Here is a 25,811-nt window from a genome sequence, read left to right on the forward strand (position 1 = left end):
ATCCAATTTGTAATTAAGTTATATGAATTATGATTTTAAAATTCAATTTCCTTAGAACTGTTGTAAGATATTTAAATGATATGATGACATTACTCATGTCTGCTGAAGGAAAAATCTTTACGCAGATGTTTTTAGGAACGTCGTGGCCTCAAAAAATGTCTCTGCTGCACTCTATGATTGACTCGAATAACTAAGCACTTCAAGAAACACGATGACGCCCGAAGTGCAAACACAGAGAAGAGAAGATATTAAAAAATAATAATAATTACTTTTAGGCCAAGTGATGTTTAGGAGATATGACTTTTAGGGCAAATGACGTTTAGGTCAAATGACTTTTAGGGCAAGTGACTTTTAGGCCAAGTGACTTTTAGGTCAAGTGACGTTTAGGAGATATGACTTTTAGGTCAAGTGACGTTTAGGCCAAGTGACTTTTAGGTCAAGTGACGTTTAGGAGATATGACTTTTAGGTCAAGTGACGTTTAGGAGATATGACTTTTAGGGCAAATGACTTTTAGGTCAAATGACTTTTAGGGCAACTGACTTTTAGGCCAAGTGACTTTTAGGTCAAGTGACGTTTAGGAGATATGACTTTTAGGGCAAATGACTTTTAGGTCAAATGACTTTTAGGTCAAATGACTGAAGGATTATTTTAAAATTTTAGGTCAAGTGACGTTTAGGAGATATGACTTTTAGGTCAAATGACGCGCACCCTTGGAAATATACAAACAAATTAACACTGAACAGCCTAGTCATGTTGCCAGGGGATTTAAACAGGTTTGTAATAATGAGGATTTGGATTAACTGATATTGTATGAATGAGATTTCACTATTCAGGAATAAGAATATAAAATTTAACATGCTATACATTATCTCACAATTAGACTCTCCTTTATTAACTTCAGATAAATACATAATAATGCTCATACTGCAATTTTACAGCCATACTTTAAACCAAATAAGAATGGATACAAAACACACACACAACCGAAATGTAATAATTTTGTTACAATACGTAGCTGTGTAGTTGTACTGCGGAGTGTGCTCGGCTCACACGAGCATGTGGCACTCGCCCAAGACCAGCACCACCACGGCCGCCGCTCCCAGGGTCGCGTACACGTATCTGTCGGTGATGGCCAGGTGGAACAGCTGCCCCGACAGGCGGAGGGATGATGAGAACAGCAGCAGCCTGTCCAAGTCCTGCTCGCACATCTGCAGGTGCTTGCCTCTCATCTCGTGGCCCACCTCTCGGACGGACCTGCAGGCGTTCGAGAGCCTGGCCGCCTGCCGACCACGCAGCCACTTGCTCGAGGGGACTATCTTAGCAACAAGCATCAGTTGTGGCACCACTCTTTAATTATTGTAATTGTTTGTGATTTGCATTGGATTTGTAGGTAGACAAATAAAGTTATTGTTTTACAGAAACACTAGAAAGCACTAATCAGCTCAGAATATCAGCAAAATGGGTATGCAAATAGTTATAATTTCAGGAAACCATGAAAACAAAAGTCAGGATGGCTTGACTATTATTTAAACACAAGGAACTTTAAATATGAGCCAAATGTTTTACCATTGTACTTGGCTCCCATTTTAACAATAGGGAAAGGTGGGGGCTATTTAAATCATTTCAAGTTTAAAGCCTTATAATAATTTAACATTGAATGCAATCGGATATAAAAAAATACAGAAATTTGTGTTACGATTTCTGCATCATATGAAATCAAAGAAACATTTTTAGTGTACTCATTTCCTGGAGAAAATTAATAATGAAAATACTACGCTAACACGATAATTCAAAAATCGTGGTCCTATTTGAAGCACGTATTTTGTTGCTCGAAAATGCACATATTAAAACAATAATAAAAAAGTCTTAAAAATTCTTCAACTACATCTAACACAAATAAATTAAGAACACTAACTTTTGCTTGATTTATTCTTTCTTTTAACCACTGCAAGTATGAATTCTTACTCATATAATTCATCCCCACTTTAAAAAAAAATGTTCTAAATGTACCTTCATGAAATATTGAAACTTAATTTTATCTGCAAGAATTAGGGGTAATTATGGAAGATTATGTTTACAGAGTTTGAAAAATTCAAATTACTAATAATATTACTATTAACCAATTCATAAAAAGCATTAAATGAAATAAAATTGAATGTTTATTTTGTAACAATTACATAGTTTTAAATTGTACGAAATAACCTAAAAACATAAAGGCAATACAAACTAAACGAAGGAATAATTCATTATAATTCAAATAGCTCCACAAGAAACAAAGTTCTAAACTTAGAATAGTTCAGAGACCAAGCAACATACTATGCCGCTAGTTGTCATATAGAAAGAACTGTGAAGAGAACAAAACATGCACATAGATGCAGTTTTTCAGTCAGATATTAAAGAACAAACATCATAAACTACTCAGCACCATTAATTCACAGAAAATACTTACCTCACAAATTTTTAATTGATATCATATGAGACACGTTAAAGATATTTAGTTAAATCTTCTAGAGCTTCCATTAACAACTTCACTCAAAGCTCTCATGTGAGTAACAGCATCTTAGATTTGACTAAAAGAGGCAAATTTTTCTTATTATTATGATCCAAAAAGGCTCATAGCCCAAATAGCCCCACCGTACTCTATAACATCAATACCTAATATTAAGTTAGATAATGTAACCCCTAATGTAAAATTTACTCATCTTTTACTAGAGGTCTACAAAAATTGTTTTAATGTTTATCACATTTTGTTTTACGGTTAGGCATTTCTGTTTTATTTTGCTGTTATAAATATTTGTGTGGTTTCAATTCTAAAATAATTATTAATGGTTTGAAAAGTATGTATGTATTAATTGAACAGACAAAATTTATTTAGTCACAATGTGCATACTTACAATTAGTAAAAATGATATTAAATTAACAATAAAAAGAGTTTCTGCAACCTTCACATTCAATATCACAAATTAAAAATAAAAACTGGTGTAATAAGATACCGAAATAAAACTAAGTAAGGCGCATTAAAACCAAATTTAAAATAAAGTATTTGATTAGGTGCGAATGGCTTGAAAATAATGTTGTTGCAGTAAAATGATAGGTAAATGTTAGTACAATTACGTGTAAATCGACTGTTCTTGAAAATAATTGAATTCACAAATTTTTGTATCCATTCAAACATTCACGAATTTTTAGTTACTTCACGGAGTCTTTTTTATAATTGTTAAATAGATAATTGGGAACACACCGTGACACATCAGCCTGATTTGAGTGGCAGTGGGAGGCAGAGATTATATGCAATTATTTTATTAATTGCAGACAGGATTTTAAAAATAATATCCCATTCTTGTTTATACATGTTATTTTAATCTTTAAGGAAAGAATTGTGGTTATAAAAACTTATTAGAAAAGGAACTGAACATTTAAAATGTGATTAAACTGAACACGCATGTCAGCGCTGTTCCTTGGCAGACGATGCCAGGAAGGACGGAAAGATAACCAGATATCTCGTCAGGCGGGGACAATATTTCCACAGGATTTTCGTAATTTTTTAGGGTTATTTATGTGGAGTTGTTTGCTACATCTGAGAAGACTAAAGTAAAGCCGGATTCAACACAGTTAATTCAGAACCATTACTAACACCCACGTTATCAGCTAAAGTGTTTTACGAAAAAATATAATCCATAATTTTTAATATAGGTTAATATAAAAAAATAATGATTTAATTTCACATAGTGAAAAATATAAACAAGTTAAAAATTTTTTAGATATAAACTGCTCACTGTACATTCTTTTTAAACCCACCCTCTTGACATTCTTCACACATTCTGCAATTGCTTTACATATTCTCTTTACACTGTTTATTAAAAATTTTCTTTTTTTTTTTTTTTTACAGATCTTGTTTTGATTGCCATAAAAAATGATTTATATTTTTCTTTCAAAATTTGAATATTTCAACAAAATTTTACTTATAGTAATTGTAGCTGACTTAACCAAACCAACCTTCAAATCAGTATTATTTATTTAATTTCCCAACAGCCACTACACTAAACATTTACCTTTCCTTTCAATATGTTTTATTCATATATGATAAAAATAATTAGCAGGATTCTAACTCTTACTATTAAAATTCCATATTTGTATTCAATTCAATTTAAACTAAAAAACTGGTATTCACACAGGTTGAGTTTTGATGTTTCTCACAAAGGGTTATGAAGTAAGTGTTCCAGAAATTCCTACAGAAACTACTTTATACAATTGCAGTTTTTAATGATGCAAAACTATGGTAAGGATTACTATTCCAAATACATTCCTTACCTGTATGAAAGGTACAGCTGAAATTATGATCCAGAGCAAAATGTTAGCCAAGTTGCTGCTACTGGGCATGTTGCCATTGTCCACAACGTCTAACTGCAGCAGCCAAATAATGCCAGATGCAGCACATGACATGTTCAGTATCGTGAAGATGCACACTATTGGGGCGAAATCTTCATTCAGGTAGTCTAGGAGTTTCCGGAACTCTGCCAATTCCTGAAAATGAATGCGTCTTAGAATGTGCTTTACATCATGGTAAAACAATTAGCTCCTACCCATAAAAGTGTGATCCTAATACTCAAATATGTACTGTCTAACATTTTGTAGCTAAAAAAAAAAAAAATAGACAAAAAAGTAATGGATAAGTATTCATCTGTTTCTATTGGCAACATTATTTCTGCACTAACTTGCACTACTGTAAGAGCTGTACATACCTTTTTAAAGAAGTTTCTCACGGTATTTAGAAAATTGGAGTTGTAATGGAATATTGTAAGTATTTATAGAACCAGTGGTAACATTTTTAAAACTTATTATATGGGATATTTTTGTAAGAGGGTTTTACTGTACTAACATGTTGATAATTGTAATTTTGTACTCTTAATGAAGTTTACCAAGCTTTAACTAGAAAGCCAAAGGCTCCAGAAAATAACCTGCCAACTCAACTTCAATTGTACCTGAATTACAGGCATGTAGACTTCAGGTTGGTATGATGTAATGCTTCAAAATGAATGAATGAATGTGGCTTATCGTCTCGTCGACATCACTACCATTAGGGGTGATGAAGTGAGACTGGATCATTGACAGAGTGCATTGATGGGGGAACCCACTCGCTTGCTGTAACATCTGCATCATTTCCTGGCGGGATTGAATCCATATTTTCCACTTGCAAACAATATGGATTGGAAACCCGCCAGGAATCTGAAGGTGCACGCCCACTGGCGCGAAGCGAGGTGAAGAGAAGAGGCGTAATTTTTCCATATTGTCAAAAGTGTGTACGCCCAATGCAGGCGAGGAGAGGAGAGGAGAGGAGAAGAGGTGTATAACTCGTGAAGTCTGGAGGTAAAGCAAGGGGGGTTGGTCGCGTGACGCGACCTCTGCACATTTCGGCAGCTCCCGGGGCTGTTTGGCCCTGGCCTTGACACGTGCTGTTAAGTCAAATGGTACAACAAAGTGAGGACAGTAGATCTTTAACGACAAACCGCGAATTCCACGGTTTTTTGTAGAGCAGTATAAATATTTTTATTCTAACAGAGAGCCATTTTGATGCTTCAAGACCTGTTTTCAACCATTCTCATTTAATACAGCTTATTTTTCGAAGATGGTGGTAGTTCAGTAGCACCCATGCTTCAGAATCTCTAAAAAAATGCAAGGTCACGCAGCTGTTTTTCCAACCCCATTGGTATAAAATTTTCATAAAAAATAACACTAATATATGAAAATTGTACTACAAACAATCTAAAAAAAATTATAACGCTTAGATTCTAATAGCAACACATACACAAAAAAAGGAAGGACAAAAAATAAGACAGCAAAGGGTTCAGTCTAAGTTAAAAATAATGTTGAACAAAAATATAATGTTAAGTGTAGGAAAATTGTAAAAACAAATTGATACCCCACATCAAGGTTTTAACTTCTTAAATATCTAATCCCAATAGAATACTTACTATTTATGAAAACCCTTAACCAAAATATAAAGCAAATGTAACCAATATGTTTCATATACATACACATATATATGCATGCAAGGATAAAGGGAATACTGTACTTACCCGCCGAAGAGTCGCCCCTGCGTTTGGGTCGCAGCTATAATTTGGATCATAAAAACACAATTTTCTCCCTGTAAGTGTTGCCCTCAAGTAGGAGTTGCACCATATATTTGTCATTACAGCTTTAGCATTCAATTTCAATCCTAGTTACTTTTAGTCACAGTGAGTTTGATACATTCAATTTATTTCGGTATTTAGTTTTAATGCTGGACATTGCCGAAAATCTGGCCTCACGACTTACACGGCTTATTAAAAACTTGACAACGCTGCAAGGCAATGCTGCATAGCACAAGTTCCTTCAAGCTCCACTGTTGGTTAACCTGCTGTTGCCTAATGGACAGCAAACTGACATCTTGCATGTGGTTTAAAAGTGTATATTATTTTGTGAAAAAGACGTTCCAATGATTACCAAATGTTTGCAGCTGCGATTATTTATGGCAGCTGAAAACCCCTAAAATGATTTAAATTGATGAGGAAATGGGAAATCATGCTAGGGGAAGAAATTCGACGTATACGTGACTGGAGGGAAACATAAAATTGTGGCCGAAATTTCAATGGCGCTTCACTGCAGTAAACAAAACATCTTCGGTCGGTACAGTGTAACAACCCAGATTACAGCCTTCAGCATGCAATCCAGTAATAATTATTTGTTATAAATTTTTTGTCATATTTCAGGTTAGATGTAAAGTTTTTCCTTTTATAAGTTATAGTGAACGTAATAATTCCCTGGGTTTATTGTTTTTATTTTTCAAATGCATAAGTTTATTTTTGAAGTAAATTGTTTTTTTGCTGGCTTCTTTGTGTGGGAAGGCATGCTGACGTAATTCTCCTTCGTTATTTCCATGACCGAAGCTTTGTTTCACACACTAGGCGTTTGAGTTACTGTCACGGGAGTGTGTGTGAGAGAGAGAGAGAGAGAGAGAGAATTGCTGCGTCATGGGAACAGAAGTAAGAATTTTGTGGAAATTTTTGTTGCCATGCGCTGTGATTGGCTGAAAATTACATCAACGAGCCCAGGACACTGCCTGCACTAAGGAAAGGAAGGCTGTAGTTTAGACATTGTCCGAGCACCGGGCCGAGCAGGCCGTGGTCGGGCGATGGCTCCATGTTTTATCTTTTCTCGATGTACAGTTAAATTTTTTTTGTGTTTTGTTGTGCTTACTATATTGTGATTTTTACATGAATAAAAAAAACAGGTAATGCATCGAACATTGTGTATAAATTACTTCATGACCTCCTACCAACCTGTACGTACACTCATCACTTAATTTTGAGCGAGCCGGAGGTGGTGAGTGGTGACAACAGTACTAATTTTTTTATTCATGACTAATGTTTCCTCACTTCTAGGTAAAATATCATTCATACAAATAAAACATTTTTAAAACAATGCCAAAAAAGTTATTTAGTTAAAGGGTTGAAAAAATTTCCAACTACATTACAGTACCCTTTAAACTACGTATTTAGATTTTCACTTTCATATATTATTATTTTAGTCCGTTAAATATTATATACTCATGTTAAATGTAATTTTTTCTTAATTAAATTAAAAAACTTTCTCACAATTTTTTGTAGTGCATTGTATAGCTAGAGCTAGAAATGCACCATTTTACCAGAATTTGCGAGTTAAAAAAATGCATTGCAAGTCTAGTTTTTGTACACCCACTGCAGTATTAATGGTAAATCCATACAAGTTTTATACACATTTAATATTAATAAAGTGCAGTGTGCACAACTGCACTTGCAGCTCAATATGTCATTATTCAACCCAATTTTTGGCTATTCTTTTAAGGTGTGCCCTATTCCTTCACTTTCCCCTTAGCAGTAGCGCAAAACGAGATCCCTGCTGTATTGCTGGCCGCTTCGCGCCTCTTCGCTTTGCAGCATTGAGCTGACACCTAGTCAAGGCGTTTTGCTTCTCCTCCCTTCGCTTCGCGCCAGAGGGCATGCACCTTAATACGGACTACCTTGGTGGAACGGGATTGGTCTTACCAAACTACCATCATGGCCTCCAATGCTTCAAAAGATACAGCTTGTTAGCACAGCACGTCCACACATCAAATACACTAAGAGACTAATACCAGACAGCTTAAACCCTTCCGTGAGAAAACCTGGCAATGTCGTCACGTCAAGCAAATAGATGGCAGGACATTTGTCCAGTATAAAAAAAACATTAAGTTTCAACCACGAGTTTGTAATTTTTTTTTGGGGTGGAAAGGGGGATATGAACCTCATTGCCTGCTGTTTTCTTTCAAATTCCTTTGTTTTGTTGGTGGAAATGATAGATGTTTGGGAATCTGTGGAAAGGGGGATTATGGCAATCAGGATTTATCATTTCCTTGTCCAAGCAAAACAAGTTTTTATTGATGTACAAGTGAACCTTAATAAAAACAAACATTCATATGAAATGTTTTCTGAATGTTGCTTGTTGAATTTATGTCATAATATAAAAATGTACAATGGAACATTTTACAGTAGAACTTCATTTCTACATAAATATAGTTTAAAAAAACTAAAAAATACGCTTTTAAAGCACATCAAACTAAAATGTGCAAAATAATTTTAAATATAATAGCTTAAGCAGAAAATAATAATGAACGAAAAATACTAGTATTAATGTGAAAAAAACATGGGTTGCTCGATATACGAAAAATATGGCACAAAGCACCCCACGCTATTTTCACAATAATATTAGTATTTTTCGTTCATTATTATTTTCAGCTTAAGCTATTATATTTAGAATTATTTTTCATATTTTAGTTTGATGTGCTTTAAAAGAGTGTTTTTTTAGTTTTTTTAAACTACAGTAGTGTCTCGCTAATCCGGACTGATCTAGAAAAAAAATGATGAAAAAGAATGTTGTGACAAAGGAAAATAAGAAATTACATTTCTAAGAGAGGGTCCTCTTGCCCTCAGTTGCCGGGAGTCTTACCGCTAGTTTTCCGCTCATCGTCTGTTTTCCAAGAAGTGACCCACTCTATACCTGCGAGTTGTTTTGTTTTGTTCCCTTCAGTCCATGGTTACTCGTGCTGGTGATAGGTGCTCGTGACAGTTATTTTTATTCAGTGCGAGTGTTGTATTGTGTGCACTTATTAAGAGCATCGTAATGGCTACTAAACGTAAGAAAGTGACTGTAACAATGGAGCAAAAACACCAAGTCTTATTTCGTATTGATGTGGGTGAATCATTAACTAGAATCGCACAAGATTTAGGAGTGGGAAAACAAACTGTTTCTGATTGGAAAAATAATCGGAAAGAAATAAGTTACATACATATGTACGTACTTAGTTTCTTAAGTACTTCATAATAAAACACAGTTGATTTTTAAGCATGAAGATTTTTTCTTTAGCCTATAAAACTTGTTTTTGATACATTTTAAAGTTGATTACAGTTAATCTGGACTTTCGGTGATCTGGACAGAGACCGGTCCGGACAAGTCCGGATTAGCGAGACACTACTGTATATTTATTTTTCAATTTTTAGTTTGATTCATTGTTTAAAACAATTTTTTTAAAATTTCTTGTAATTAGTATTGTAAATCTCCGACAGAGGGTGCACGGATGTAGAATATTAATTCAACTAGAATACTTTTTTAAGTGGATGAGTTTGATCTAAATAAATTTTTTGAATTAACATGTATGTCCAACATTTTAATTATAACTTTCAGATTGTTGAAAATATTTAGGTAAGGAATACTTCATCAGTACAAAATTGCTGAAAAAAACATATATAAATTTTTTCAGCCATGGACGAGTTTTGAACCCATGCCCGAGGAGTCCATCATTTCACAGCAACTAAAACTTGTGCCTTAGTTCGCTCGGCCAACGAACCAACTGAGAGCAATGGAACGTACTAACAGTAATAAGCCACTTGCTCTAACGCAGAGGATACGTGAGGAAATTATTTAATTCTGGCGATCCTGATCATGATAATAATATAAACTTATCAAATTATTGTATTGTCACCGGTTGTTGATAAGTGCACAAGGTTTCAATTAAATTTGTCCGTTTAAAGTGGGTCAAAATTGAGTCCAAAGGAGTCGGTTACAAACAAGCTCACAAACAAACATACGATGAAGCTAATAAAAGCATGTTAATATTTAAAGAGACCATGGAAAAAATGTGTAAAAAACAAGGAAAACGTAAAAAGAGGGAAGTGTTTACAAACATTTTTATTCTCACTACGATGGAAACAATAAGCAAATAAACACCACAGTACATAAAATGGCAGAAATCCTTACGTTTTTTATATATTAACGAGAATTTCATTACCTCAAATGATGAAAACAATAAATCCAACCAATCTTGCGGTAATTCACAATTGGATAAAGTTTAACATGAAGATTTTGGTTCTTCAGTAAGATATGTGAATGTTCAAGCATCTTAAAATGTCCACATTTTATGGTGAAATTTTATCACACAATTCATATTTTGACTTTGTGTATAATCGCATGTTAACATTAATTAATTTCAGATTTTTATCAGAAATAATTCAATCAAACGAACACAACTACTTTCAAAACGCTTGTTTACGTTTAGAAAAAGAAAAATTAAAAAAAAAACATTTCCATTGAAATGTTTGGAAAATAAGTACGTACAGCCAAGCCTTTTCAAAATATTTCTTATAATGTGGTAAAATGATCATCGTAGAACATGCACGTGGATGCCATATTTCCAGAAATTTGGTATGTTGCTATAAAATGTATTTTAATAAGGCACAGTGATCCAATTTTTTTAAAATGTAAAACATACATATACAGCTTTATTTTCATGTATAAGTATACATTAAAGTATAAAGGGGAGAAATATCAATATAAACTTAATTTTTGCTTTCTCGTCACCAAAGCTTTGGTTGTACAGTTTACCATGGCACATTGCACAAAAAAAAAGTAGGTAAGTGGTTTACAATAGCAAACGAAGCTGCAGTGACCACACGCCCAAGCAGTAATGTATAATAATGTAACTTCACACTATTCGCTTGACAAATTATGTATATTCCATCTGAACTTTTCTGATGGTTTGCTACTAAATGCAACGCTGTTGCAAAGTAAACTGCGGGAAATGCTTTCACATAAAGCGGGAAAGCAATGCATTAATACTATAGCAAAAGTTCCTTAAGTATGGGTCGCGACCCACTGGTGGGTATATTTAGTTTTTGTGACGTTCTTTATCGCGTTGTTGTGTTTGTTATTATACGCCCTTATAATCGTTTTAAAATCAATATTTAACAATAATTAAAGTTTGAAGATAATAATGGAAAAGAGGTTGAAACGAACAGCAAAAACTACGTTGCCGCCACCGATTGATTGTGAACAAAGTGATGAAATGACAGAAGTGGCACTGAAGCTGACTTCCAAGCTCCTTCAACAAGTTCACAAGAATTGAAACAACAGAAAGTTGTACGAAAATATGACCCTGAAAATCTGAAACTAGGATTCACTGGGAATCATGATATGATAGATCCGCGTCCTCAATGCTGATTTGTTACGAAATATTTAGAGGTCGGCGGGTACCCGTCTTTCCGGGTATTTTTCGGGTAGTTAAATTAACCATGGCTCGGGTCTGGCACTTTTTATACCTGAAAATTTTCGGGTCGGACGTCTAATAAAGAAAAAAATAATAAATCTTGGTTAACAACATTCGGCCACGTTTAGGTCACTTTTATGAGGCCCGAGTAAACTAAAATTAATACATTAATTTTCAAGTACTGTCTACATGCAGGCCTGCGGTATTTTTTTATGTTGGGTTTATTATTTTGGTAGGCCCAAGAACTTTTGTTTTTTGACAGGGTTTATTTTCCGATAACCTATTATGGCTATTAACTATTATATAATATTATATAATCTGAAATCGTAGCTACATTCAAAAATTTATTGTGGTTACGGGAAAATTTCAAACCACGTCTTCTTTAACATAAAGATGTCGGGGGAACTCATGGGAACTTTCACTATTTCCAATATTTATCATTTTTCACAGCAAGTCAGAAATCGGAATACAATCAGGCAAGCACTAAACCACTGAAGCAGTTTATTTAACACTTTATTACAACGTTGTAATTGTAACTTGTCCGAACGTGTACATATTTTATTTTACATAAAACGTATCTAGAGATAACCAATTGAAAACGTAAACCGTGATCGCCATAACACCATATTTGCCAACTTTAAAACTTCCAACGTTCCAACTCGTGTCTTATCTCGATAATTTGACATTGCTCATGAATATAAGAATATTAATATGTAATGCTGATTTGAACATGTTTTTAAATGCTAAAATAACATTTTAACCTTTTAACTACTATAACAGACTTTTCAAAGTACATGAAATATTAATTAATAATTAACCTACTAAAACAAAACTGATAAGTTGTAAACAAGAATGTTCTCCACGAATAGAAGTCTATCTTGTTTCTTCCCTTCAATGTTTTCATGTGATTGGTAACATTGTTAAACGTAAGTGTACTGTTAATCAACTTACAATAACTTACGGTGGTCTTATAGAATATTTATTTGTGAGAAAAATAATTTAAATGCAAATTTTTTTGCGAAGAACGGTGAAATATTTTCAAGAATTATGTATTATTTTGATTCTTGGGTACCAGGCTTAGTCCCATTGTCGTTAGGTCTACATTATCATTATTATCTGAACATTTTATATTTTTTTGCTCATTGTTATCATGTTAAAAACTAAAGGTAGTGATGAAAATGAAAATGGGCCTAAGAAAAAAATTCAAAATACATTAGGGCAGTTCTTGCATGCTACAAAATCAACTGGAAATGTGGTAAGTCCTTCAAGCAGTGTCACCAGCACATGTGCACCTGCTACTTCACTTTGTACACCTGTTTGGCAACATTTCGTGAAAACTGATCCTAAAAATGCCAAATGCAAATACTGTTCACAAGTGATGAAAGTTGATTACGGTAACACTTCAAGTTTGCAAAGACACTTGAAGAAACACCCACTTCAACATGCAGAGTTTTCTGAAGCACAGGAAAATTACTTACAAATGAAAACTAAAAAGAAAATTGACTGTACTCAACCAAAAATGATCCAGAAAAAATTAACTGACACACAAAATGTTTGGGCACACGATCATCTCAAAGTTGTGGCTTTAACCAAGTCCTTAGGAAAGTGGATGGCACAAAGCTTACATCCCTCCTACACATTGTGTGAAGAAGAAGGCTTAAAGGAAACACTGAAATTGGCAGAACCGAAATATGTTGTTCCATCTGCCTCAGTCTTTACTAGATCTGTCATACCATATATGTATGGTGAAAGAAATTAGAAATGGAATGAAGTCTACTTTTGAAAAGGAAATTAACCAAATTACGTCACTTTCGTTTACCACTGACATGTTTACATCTAGGGCTACAAATTCTTATCTTGCAGTCACATGTAATTTAATCAAAAATGATTTCACTCTTGCCAACATGTGCCTTGGTAATTATTCATTTAAGGAATCTCATTCTGGGGAGAATATTGAAATCAAGCTGCAAGAAATATTTCACGAGTGGGAGTTGAATGATGTCTGTATGTGTATACTTTTGTACATGGTTACAGACAATGCACGTAACATTAAAGTTGCTATTGATATGGCTGGCAACATGACTCACTTGAAATCCTTTGCACATTCCTTGCAACTTGTACTCAAGAATGCAAAGAAAACCCTTCCTGGCTACAGTACAATGCTGGCCAAGGCTAGGCACATAGTGGGACATATCAAGCACAGTGCTAAAGCTAAAACTTCATTTTTTAAACGACTAGAGGACATTGGTCTTAACCCAAAGCAGTTGCTGCAAGACTGTGAAACCAGGTGGAATTCAGAGTATTTGATGCTTAGCACGCTAGTTGAATTCAAGGAACCACTGTCCATTGAGCTAATTCACCAAAGTAGTATCGACAACTTTACCAAGGCAGAATGGGTACTTGCAGACACTTATGTAAACATTTTACAGCCACTTGCCCAAGCAACTGCTGAAGTGTCTAGTGAAAGATACCCTACAAGATCCATGATAGTCCCTATTATCCATGGCATTAGCAGCAATCTCAACAATATAGTACAATCTGAAGGTAGTGGTATTTCATTTGTACGAGCACTTCTGCACTCGGTAAAATAAAGATTACCGGCATCCACAAAACAAAAAATTGATGTTATGTGTATGGTTGTTGACCCTCACTTCAAAACTGTTGTCTTAGATCCATTTGAGAAATGTCTTGCTGCCAAGAACCTTACTTCCAAAGTTACCGAATGTTCAAAAGCTGTTGTAGATGGTAAGTTTATATGTAATCTAATAATTTCTTAAAATTGTATAATTTGTTTTTAAATGTACCACATGTTCAATACCAAAATAAGTTAGGTGCATATTAAAATAATAAACACATTTATAAACAAAAAAATGGATGAATACCAAAAACAAAAATCATGTTTAATTTTCAGAGGGAATAAGTGGCAACAATTTAGAAAGCAAAATGACTGTTGCAACAAATGAAAATACTTCATCACTCTGGGAAGTGTTTCAAGAAATGGCAAACACGTCTAATGCTTTACCAATGGCAGTTACAAATGCTGAGGAGAAAGGTAAACATAAAAATATTTATTTAAACTTACAAATAATTTAATGGTACAGTTTCACCTTTAATAATTGCTTGCTGCCATTTGTAGTACGTATTACTATTTATCAGTTTAGCAAAAACAAATTGAAAGACAAACAAAACTACACAATCAGAATTTTTTTAGTTGAAATGGAAGTGAAAAAGTACTTGGAAGAACCTGTTGTACAGCACAAGTCTGACCCATTGGTGTGGTGGAGGGAAAATGAGAGCTGTTTTTCAAGCATCGCTAAAACAGCAAAACATTTGGAAATACCTGCCACAGAAGTATCTAGTGAGCGTGTGCTCTTAAGTGCTAGCAATGTTGTGACACACAGGCGGGAACGGCTCGTAGCAGAACATGTAGAAGAACTGTTTTTTTTGCATCAAAATCTAAAATTAGGCTAAGTAAAAACTGTTTGATAGGGTTGTTTTTTATGTAAATTGCATAAAAAAATATTTATGTTGAGCAATGCTTATTAGTCACCAGTTCTTGTAAATATGTAAGTTATCATTTGTAATTTGATGTAATATTTAACTTATATTTATTTATTTTTTTTAAGTGTTTTTAAGATACAGTAAAACATTTTGCAATAACAATTTCCAGTTCCATCAGGTATGTTAAAAAGACAATACCCGACCCGACCCGACCATTCTGTGCAATTATCCGACCCGACCCGGCTTAAAAATCCACTACCCGAAGACCTCTAGAAATATTAGCGAACGAAAGTATGCGCCCAAGTAAGTTGACGTGTCATATAGAAACGAAGCATTCCCATTTTGCGAATAAGCCAGTTTTTTTTTTTTAAAGAAAATTGTTATACATGAAATTGTCAAAAAATATTGTTTCACATTTCATTAATATTAATATAAATACTTCGTATGCCTCGTAGCTCATTACCATTAGCTTAAGGATCCCCAGAGCAGGAAAGCCTAACACCTTTGGGGAAGTCTTAGTGTTGCCATCGATTAAAAATACTGTTGGAGCGATGTTTGGAGAAAAAGAAGTAAAGGAAATAGAGTGCATAACCACTGTCCAATAATACTGTTGCACGACGAATCGACGAAATGGCCGAATAGGCAGAAGATGAATTAATTCAGAGGGTTGTTGGTAGTAAATATTATATGCTTCAACTAGATGAGTCTACTTACATGCAAAGCCTATCTCAACTACTACTTGTTTTTGTACGTTATGTATGGCAAAACAACGCGCATGAAGATATCTTGTTCTGCAAAGCAATTAGTCATGAAACAGCAGAGGAAATTTTCAATACAATTGATTCCTTTATAAAAGAGAAAGGTTTACAATGGAAGAACTGTGTCTGTATATGCACTGACGGTGCGTGGGCTATGTGCGGAAAAGTAGCAGTGTCGTTACAAGAGTTCTTAAACAAAGCCTCTGTGCTTTGTGGACACACTGCAACCTTCATAGAGAAGTACTGGTTTCAAAAGCATTACCTGACGATTTCAAAGCAGTACTAAGTACAACTGTGAAAATTGTAAATTATATTAAAATAAAACCCTTACAAGCACGTTTATTCTAAAAGCTATGTGAATAAATGGGTAGTTTTCATACATCTCTTCTTCTGCATATGGAGGTATGTTGATTATCAAGGGGGAAATTATTAACACGATTGGCGGAATTACACAATGAAGTTACAATTTACTTGGAAGGAAAAACTGAATATATCGAATCTCTAATGGGCGAAGAATTTATTCTCAAGCTCACATATATATTGGATATTTTTTTTAAGTTAAATGAACTCAACTTGTATTTGCAAGGTTCAACGAATCAGACATTTTTACAGTTCACAATAAAATTTAAGCGTTCATGAAAAAGCTTATGTTGTGGAAGAGTGATATTAAGGAAGGTCAAGTATTTTGAAACACTTGAAAATTTTACTATAGAAAACCAAGTGCAGCCAAAGACGAATGTACTGTCTGCAATTTCCACTCATTTGTCATTGTTAAAAAATAACTTTGATGCCTATTTCGGGGAAGAAATGAAAAAGCTTGACTCATTGAATTGGATTTGTAACTAGGGGTGTGCGGGACCCCGACACTTCGGGAAAAAAGTCGGGAAAATAGCTTCCCGAAATGCCGGGCAAGAATTTTCTTACTCCAGAATATTTCGGGAAATTGATTAAAAATTTACAAATGTCTACTAATCACGTAAAACATGTTTTATATCAATTGAAACTGTTTTCATAACAATATTTGTTATGGATTCGTACATTTTCGAAGAGTTTCGGTTCTATTTCAGCACAAAACATCTTTTAAACGTATGCCGATCGTAGTGACAGCTGTGGTGTGCAGTGAATTATGATAATCGTTTACACATATCTAATTGGAATAACATAAACGTGCATGGAGTACATTTACATATTGTATGCATCCATATAATTCATAAATATATTTTTTCAAGGGTACACGTTTGCAAGATACGGGAATAGTTATATAACATTTTTGCCGTCATCATTGAACACTTAACCAAAACCACTATGTGTACATAGACGAAAACCGAAAACAAAACACATGCGCGATCCAACCTTTTCGCCAAAGATATAAGAAATACTAGACTTGCGTTTCTTAACGAAGCGTAACCTTTCTTATTACTTAATAGCAGTGGCGATGTAGAGAACTGTATTGGCACTGTGAAAAATATGAAATCACGTAGTTTTACACCACTGCTCAAGAGTATTTAAACATCTATGATTTTGCTTTGGGAAAAATAAAATAGTTGTTTAGTTTTGCGGGCTTTGTCGGCTGACGTTATGTTTTAAAGACTTGTGCAAAGTATCTGTTCCTTATTTTCGATACTTTTGTATATTAAAACAAATAAACTAGCAGCCTACAAATAATGGAGGTCGCAACCGATCAGCCTGTTACTTGTAAACATAAAGGTGTTTGGAAGTATTTTGAACGTCTGACAGACAGTAAATCCCTGGCAAAGTGTGTCTCGTGTGGAAAATATTTTAGATGCGAGCATGGTAGCACGTCTGGATAAAAGCCTATTCTACAATTGCAATGTCCAAACCTGTGTCCGAAGGATAGTCGTCGGTGATTGGTCCATGTGATCTTCTGACGCCATGCATCATGTGGGCGAAGGTCCGAACCTACTTTGTCCGAAGACATTCGTCAATATGAACTTTTTGTCCCAACCTGTGTCCTTTCGTAGCATTGAACAGCAACAGAAGACTAAGGATATTCGAGTTTCCGGTTCCCGTTTGCAAAACATGCACGAAAACAATAAAAAAAAATTGAAAGACATTTACTGCGCTCTGGTGACAACTTTATAAATCAATAGTTTCGGACATAGGACACTACAATTCTAGACAAAGCTGTTTTCCATGCGTCAATGTGACGTCATTCAAATTCGGATAAGGACAGGTTAGGACAATTGTAGACGGGCCTTTACTAAGACATCTCAATCAACATCACTCTATAAAAAAAGAATTTGAGGATGCTAAAAAAAAAATGAAGTCGCCGCTGGAAAAAGGGAAAGTGAAGCAGACACAAAAAAAAGCAGCAAAAAACAGCTAAATTTGCAAGAAATGTTTAAATGGCCCTCTTTTTTAAGATATAAGATATAACTTTTTTAAGATATAATAATACTTATAGCATTTAGAGGTAAATATGTAGTTGGGCAGTATTTGTGATAAAAAATATTAAAATTCCGAAAATACTTTTATTCTAAGCTCTTTAACTTCCTCTTTTCATTAAACATGGCAGAGATAAGAAATTCCAATTAGTTTAGGAGATATCGAATTTTTTAATTTTCATAGTTGGGCGATATTTGTTAAAAAAAAAATTTAAAATTCCAAAAATACTTTTATTCTATGCTCTTTAACTTCCACTTTTGATTAAACCCGGCGGAGATAAGAAATTCCAAATACTTTAGGAGATATTGCATTTTTTAATTTTCATCACAATACCTGTGCATTCATGCGGCCTTCACTTTGTTTCTTGTTTATGAGTATGAAATTTTTTTTTCCTTGCGGCGTTAAACATTTTTCCTTGTTTAAGAGTATGATTTTTTAACGTTTCAAATTTTAATGTTTTATTTTTTATTTGTATATTGTTGCGCAAATAATGAGTAAAAAAAAAAAATGTGAGTTCCTACTGTTCATCCTTTGTCCCGGTTTGTTAGGTTAGGTCAGGTCAGTTACATTATAAATACTTTAAAACTAAACAACCATTAAAATTAATTCATATTATTTTTAATGTCCGCTTAGTTTGAAAGTATTTATAATGTAACTGACCTGACATAATCAACCATTTTAATTAATTAGGCATTCACAAACCCACGGCAAAATAAAAAATGGCGGCAGTCGAATGATTGGACAGGTCTTGTATTACAAAATAAGAACGGCGATATCTCCTAAAGTATTTGGAATTTCTTATCTCCGCCGGGTTTAATCAAAAGAGGAAGTTAAAGAGCATAGAATAAAAGTATTTTCGGATTTTTTAATTTTTTTTCTTCAAAAATACTTGCCCAACTACATATTTACCCATTTAGATTTACAAAGAAGGATTTAAAGTATTTAAGTTTAATTTGAAAAAATTCCTTTGATTCTAGGGTTCAATATCAGAGTCAAAAATTTGTTCTTTTTTATTATTATTTTGATAAAAAAATTTCCCGATCCCGTCTCGTTTCCCGCGGGAAAAATTAATTTTTCCCGAAAATTTCCCGCAGTACAAAAACCTATTCCCGCACACCCCTATTTGTAACCCATTTCAAGACACCCTACCAAGTAGTATGTCAACAAAATCAAGTGAAGAACTCATTGATTTATCAGAAGATACGTCACTGAAAAATAGTTTCAATCACAAGCAGTTAATGAAATTCTGGCTCTTAGTTGCTGAGAACTATCCTTGTCTGTTTTATGAAGCTATAAAAGTCCTCCTCTCCTTCAGTACCTCATATCTATGTGAGGCCGGATTTTCGGCTATGACCAGCATTAAAACTAAATACAAAAATAAATGGAATGTATCTAACTCACTGCGACTAAAAGTAACTAGGATTGAGTCGATGCTAAAGCTGTAATGACAAAAAATAGGAAACAAATACACCCTTCCCATTGAAATAACAGTGTTTGTATGCAGGTATTTAAGTATTAAATTTTTTTATCCTAAATTAAAGTTGGTTTTCTTTACAGTCCTTCATCCATATTGGTGATGCTTAAATTTCCATTGTTTAGGAGCTAACACACACACACACATACATATATATATATATATATATATATTTTTTTGCTGAAGGTGAATTGTTAGGTTGTAATTGGGAATGGAATGGCAGAACTTTATGTGCATCTTAGGCTTCCCCAGCTTTGGTGGTGTCGGATTTGTCCAGAATAAAATGTTCCCATACGTCCGACATCTCTGATTGTGATTTACGTCATGTAAATTACTTTAAATAACCACTCACAATGAAAGATAAACCACAAATGTACATGGAAATATTCAGTTCAGTAGAAAAACTCGTACAGATAAAATCAATACCGATAACAAATTAATAAACAAACGGCACGAACGCCATTGTTCCGTGCCCAGTGTCGTCAATACTTCGTGTGTGAATTGCGTGTAGTGAATATTGTTTTGTTTGAGCTTCGTTTCTGTTGAAAACTTTTACGTTTGTTGAGAACTTTTTTATTCATTTATATTCTAGATTAAAACATTACAAAAACAAATTCTCGTATGCTTAAAGAAAACGGAACAGTGTTTGATGAGTTTGATATAATGCAGCTGACGATGCCTAAGGTCGTATCAGTGTTTGAAAGAGCCAAAAAATACGAGCATGAATGATTCATTTTTTTAATAAAGAAAAGCGGATAATAATGTGTAAATTTTGCAATACGGTAGTAGATTGGAAAAGGAAAGATTCTTATGAAAAACACTGCAAACAGCGAGCATCTCATTTAGAGGAAAAAAAAGTCAAACATCACCATCAGGTTGTGGAGTCAAAAAGCAAGTGACACTCTAGGATAATATTGTTCTCCATAAACAAGCAAAGGAAATTTAAGTCAAATTTGCAAGCGATACAGTGTGTGCATTTCTTTCTGCAAATATTCCCCTAGAGAACCTAGATCACCCAGCTATGAGGGAATGGTTAAATGAATACATGAAAGGTAAGTCAAGGAAATGTGTTACGGTTCTAACGTCCTACGAAACACAATTTGATGGGAAAGAGGCCGGAAAATGTGTAGTAAAACAAAATTAAAAGTACAGAAAAACCTTTTTGTTGCGACCCCATTCATTGCGACCACCTCTCTATTACAACCCGATTTCAAGGAACAGTGAAAAAATTGCCGAAAATCCGAAGAAAATCGGACAGAAAATAAGTTTCTTGTGGTGAGTAGCGTGTTACTGCGTTTCTCTTGCCGAGTGCTGTACTGCCGTAGGCAGCGCATATCTAAAAATAGATACCACTTCCTGTCGACCGCTGTCAGCGCTTGACAAACCCCATTCCACGTCCCTTTGCCGCAGTGTGCAGATAAAGGTTTTTGTGGCAACGTGTTTACGTTTAGCTTTTTGCGAGTGTCTAGTGTGGTATGCAGTTAAGGCAAAGCTACCTGCTGAATTTCTCTTGATTTTGATTACTATCATCGGTTGACAATGTTTGCTTAGTTTTTGAAGTCCGATTTGGTATATTTTCTGGCTTGAATTTGTGCACTATTGTTGATGACTTATGCAGGGTTTTTCTCTTCTGATTTTGTGTTTTATGACTTAATAAATAAAATACCATTAAATATTAATATCTATTAATACAATGCAGGAAAAACCCTCCGGCCGCAGCGTGTGAACATGGTAGTCGGCCGCTCGCTCGCCCTTGCTCAACCTCTCCCCTTACCGTGCACTGCGGCCGATCTCGGATGCTGCTTGTACTTTGTACTTGTTAACAATCACGTTATCTGCTTCATTTTAATGAGGAGAGTAAAAATATATTAAAACTGTCAGCAAATTGATAAAAGCTTAATGTGTCCGCAAAACAGGGCAAAACACTGGCCCGCCAGTTGTTTTCATTCAAAACGTGGCTAAATAACTTGCATGGATCAGGCTGAAAATATCCAGCAATACGTGTAGGTTATAAGGAATCTTGTTATGAATTAAGATGTTAGTATGTTTTTCGAGTAGATATATACAGCGACCGACTGGATGCACGCCCGCCTCGACTTGTTTTAACTGCCACAGCAATGTTTATTTTGACAGCTCAAGCAATTATCTTTTCCCGTGGGTTGACAGAAAAAGGTCGCTTCACCCAGCATAAAAAAAAGGCTACGCCACTTATTCCCCACGCAGGAAACACACTGGCTGCCGTCTGTCTCCCCAGCATTTATCTTTCTTCTAACTAAACGGGTATTCTTTGTCAAAACATTTATTGATTAGTATAAATCGATTTGACTTTGAATAACTCGAGTGTACTTAGACCCATTCTAATGGATTTATAGAATAAAAGCAAAAGAACGAATTAGTTAATATTAACTTGTGGGCGCCAACAACTTCTAAGAAGTTGTAATTATAAGTAAACATTAAAAGTGTGTTAATACGTAGACTTGAATTTGAATGACACAATATACGTATCGTGATCGGAAAATAACAGTTATCAATTTTCAGTGACATTCAATTACTACCAACTGATATTCATAATTTGTTTCATACCAGTAAAATAGCATCAACCTCATTGAACCTGTTTTATTGCAAGTCTCCAATCAGTGAAAGTTTACTATACAAAATGAATTAATTTTTTTATTATCCTGACTATTCAGTAGGTAGAGCTGGGTATGTCGTGGTAAAATTCGCTAGTTCGTTAGATCAGATGACATACAACATTTAAACATTAACTCAAGTTGTCATCGACTTAAGCATTCTGGTATTGGCGAAAGGGGTATTTACTGATTTTACGTGATTTTACCTATTACGGTGTGTTAGTTTTGCAAAACTAGTAAGTTTTACTAGATTCCTTTATAAATATATGACCGACCTGTAGGAATAGTTCATTGTACTAGAACTATGCATTACGGTTTCTGTCTTCTTTATACGGGAACTCAGCAACGAATATTCCGCGTCTTCATCCTTGAAACGCCTCTCCGCTGTTCCGTGTCTTCGTCCTGGAAACGCCTCTCCGACTTTCTACGACTTCGTCCAGGGAATGCCTCTTAGCAATTCCTCGTCTTCGTCCTGGGAACGCCTCTCGTTTTTTCCAGATGGTCTCGTACTGTCGATTATTCAGTATATTTATTTCTTCGTCCTGGGAACGCCTCAATATTTCTTCCAATCTTCGTAGTTGTGATTCATATTCTTCATCCTGGGAACGCCTCAATGTTTCTTATAATCTTCATATAAATCGTAATTCTTCTTAAGGTCAATAAATATTTCCAAATTATCAATATTATCAATTTCTTCTATTATTTCATGCTACTCTTCAAAGTATTCAAAATGTCTTAATTTCCAATTTCTTCAGTAATGTAATTTCACGTCTTGCTTCTACGAAGGTTCCTATATCAATTCCCATTTTTGTTTTTCCACTTAAAATTCCAAACAAACTTTTATTTTCCAGCAATAGTTTTTGTTCTACCGTCTTCGACCAATACCAAATTGTTTTACAAACTTTTAGTTATATAATATTAATCATGAAACTTGAAAATACCATCCTTATTGGTTAAACAAAATATCTCATTCCTTGAGCAAAGAAGTTTTACATTAAAAAGATATTCCTACAAAATTATTGACTTATGGTTCATAGAGAAATAAAGACATGTACACTGAAGTGAAATTATAAAATATGACACAATAATTTTGTTCCTCCATCTTGTTATATAAAGTTTCCAAGTCTAACCTTTATAGAATGCCCCTCCGAAGAATGTCTACATTGTGTATGGTAACACTATACACTGGAGGTATTCTTCCAACAACAATAATACATTATGAACAAAATTAAACTTTAACACATATCATAGTTAAATATTTACAAGAATTAAATACAATTAACATTCAAACAAAAAAAAACAACAAAACAATTATCAATTTAATATGTACATGTTTTCTAGTTTAATTATAGCTAAACAATTGTATCACATTTTTGTTTTGTTTCGTACAAAGTACATATATCAACATTTCACGTTATACAAATATTATGCATTCATATCATCAGTGCGTGTGTAATCAAAACAATTAAACAAATAAACAATTACTTTGCCCCTCCAAACTTTAATTAAGGGTATGTTTGTCAGTCAAGATGAAAATTTAACTCTCTATCATCTTAAGGTCTTTATAAATTCTTAATTGTGTTACATTGTAATGACCTATTATTTTTCCTGTGTCAATATCTGCTAATTCGTAACAATTTTCTCTGATAACCTTAGTTATGCGATAAGGACCTTCATATAGTAAGAAAAGTTTCTTTGTAACCAATTCCCAAAATTGACTACTGTAGTTAGTTCTCTTTAACACTAAGTCGCCGCAAGATAAATTAATTTTGTTTGCAGATTTCAGTCCTCTTCTGCGCGCGTTGGCGGCAGCTATTAAACAAGCTTTTACCATGTCTTGAATTTCTTTCAGTGTTTCTTCCAGATCCTTTTTTCTCGTTACTCGGTAGTGCTGCAGTATGTTTAGACAATATCACTTCAGGAATTAGAGTAGATCTCTGTCCAGTAAGTATTTCATGCGGTGTTAAACCTGACGAACTATACACTGTATGGTTGATCACGCATTCAATGAAAGGAATTTTATTCCTCCAACCAATATGTGATTCATGGCAAAATGACCTCAGCATGTTCCCTAATGTCCTCATTACGCGCTCTACTGGGTTTCCTTGAGGATGTCTTATAGAAGATGTGGTAGGAATAACATTTAATTTCTTCAATCCTTCCTGCCAAATTTTTCCTGTAAATTGTGTTCCTCGGTCTGACAAAACGGCACTCGGTTGTCCAATTTCATTTATGAATTGCTTGACTTTTGAATATACCTACAATTTTACCGGTGGCGTGAACGATTGGATATAACTTAGTATATTTTGAAAATATATCCATCATGACAAATATGTATGTATATAACATTCCACGTCTCGCCTCTTGCGCGAGCAATAACGAAGCGACCACGCATTGGGCCATTTTATGCTTTGTTTGGTGACAGCAGATTGATTTTATTCGGTATATTCCTTTTCATAGGACCCTTGCTATTAAAATACATGTATATTTAAGTTTGAAAGCTTGTAAATTCCTTGCCAGAGATGACTGAACTCGAACTTGGTGTGAAAAGTGACATATTTTGACATACTTTTTTTTGGTCGTGTTGGGGGGGGGGGGGGGGGGGGGGGTCCGAAAATATTTACAACGATCTTACCCCGCCCTCACCGCTTTAGAACCCCATTCATAATAGCCAAATTTTACGGGAGAAAAAAAGAGCATTTTCTCACTGAGGGTTTTTCAAAGTGAGCGAAGTTGGGGTGTTATAAGCAAGGACACTAGATGGTTTGTGTGACTGGGAGGGATGAGCTAGCCTTGAAGAATGTTACCGAGGGGAAGGAAGGGGTGAGCTTATGCGTCATGAAGCCGCTGCCGCCAGCCAGCCAGCCGGGCGAGCTTAGTGTGCGCCCACTCGCGTTGCAGAACCTACCACAGCCATATTTTTTAAAGGAAATGTCCCATTATTTTTTTGTTATTCTTACATGAACATTATTGGAAGTATTAAAGCCGACACAAATATATGCTGTGTGTTAAAGTTAACGGATTTTAATGATCTTTCATTTTTTTTTTCTGATTTTCACATTTTGGTCAAAATGTCCAATTTTTTGACAGTTCCCAAGAATGTATTCGTAAAATCACTGCTTTGTTAAATCCGGGGTTCATGACATCGGGGTTCTAGTGTATTTAACTACAGCAAGCAGAAAACGTACATGTAAACTAACCAGTAAAAATAAACTGTCTTTTGACATATTTTCTTTAGAGGTGGCCTGTAGGGCGACGGACTTGTCATGAAGGTTGAAGTGGGTTTAAAGCAAAGCCGTCTAGCATTGTGAGTGACAGCATCCTGCCATTGTACGGCTGGTTTCTTAGCGAGTAGCGGTTTGGAAAGGAGGGGGGTTTGAAATCAACGGAATATTTCGGAAAACATCTATTACGACCCCCCCTCTATTACAACCCTATTCCTGTG

At 34.6% G+C, this 25,811-nt stretch overlaps 1 protein-coding gene across 4 annotated transcripts in view; it reads right to left on the minus strand.

The window, feature by feature from the left end:
• Positions 1-862: 862 nt before the first annotated feature.
• Positions 863-25,811, minus strand: part of LOC134527369 (uncharacterized) — a 73,796-nt gene continuing 48,847 nt past the window's right edge. For 2 of the 4 annotated variants that reach the window (XM_063359994.1, XM_063359993.1), the window contains exons 6-7: positions 4,313-4,525; positions 863-1,281 (exon numbers count right to left, since the gene is read on the minus strand). In XM_063359994.1, coding sequence (XP_063216064.1) covers positions 1,048-1,281; positions 4,313-4,525 — 447 coding nt within the window. In that variant the 3' untranslated portion in view covers positions 863-1,047. Of the gene's footprint in view, positions 1,318-4,312; positions 4,526-25,811 lie in introns of all 4 variants that reach the window. The other 2 variants (XM_063359992.1, XM_063359991.1) reach the window with 1 other exon arrangement.

The sequence above is a fragment of the Bacillus rossius genome, chromosome 1 (assembly GCF_032445375.1).
Source record: "Bacillus rossius redtenbacheri isolate Brsri chromosome 1, Brsri_v3, whole genome shotgun sequence".
Lineage (NCBI taxonomy): Eukaryota > Metazoa > Arthropoda > Insecta > Phasmatodea > Bacillidae > Bacillus > Bacillus rossius.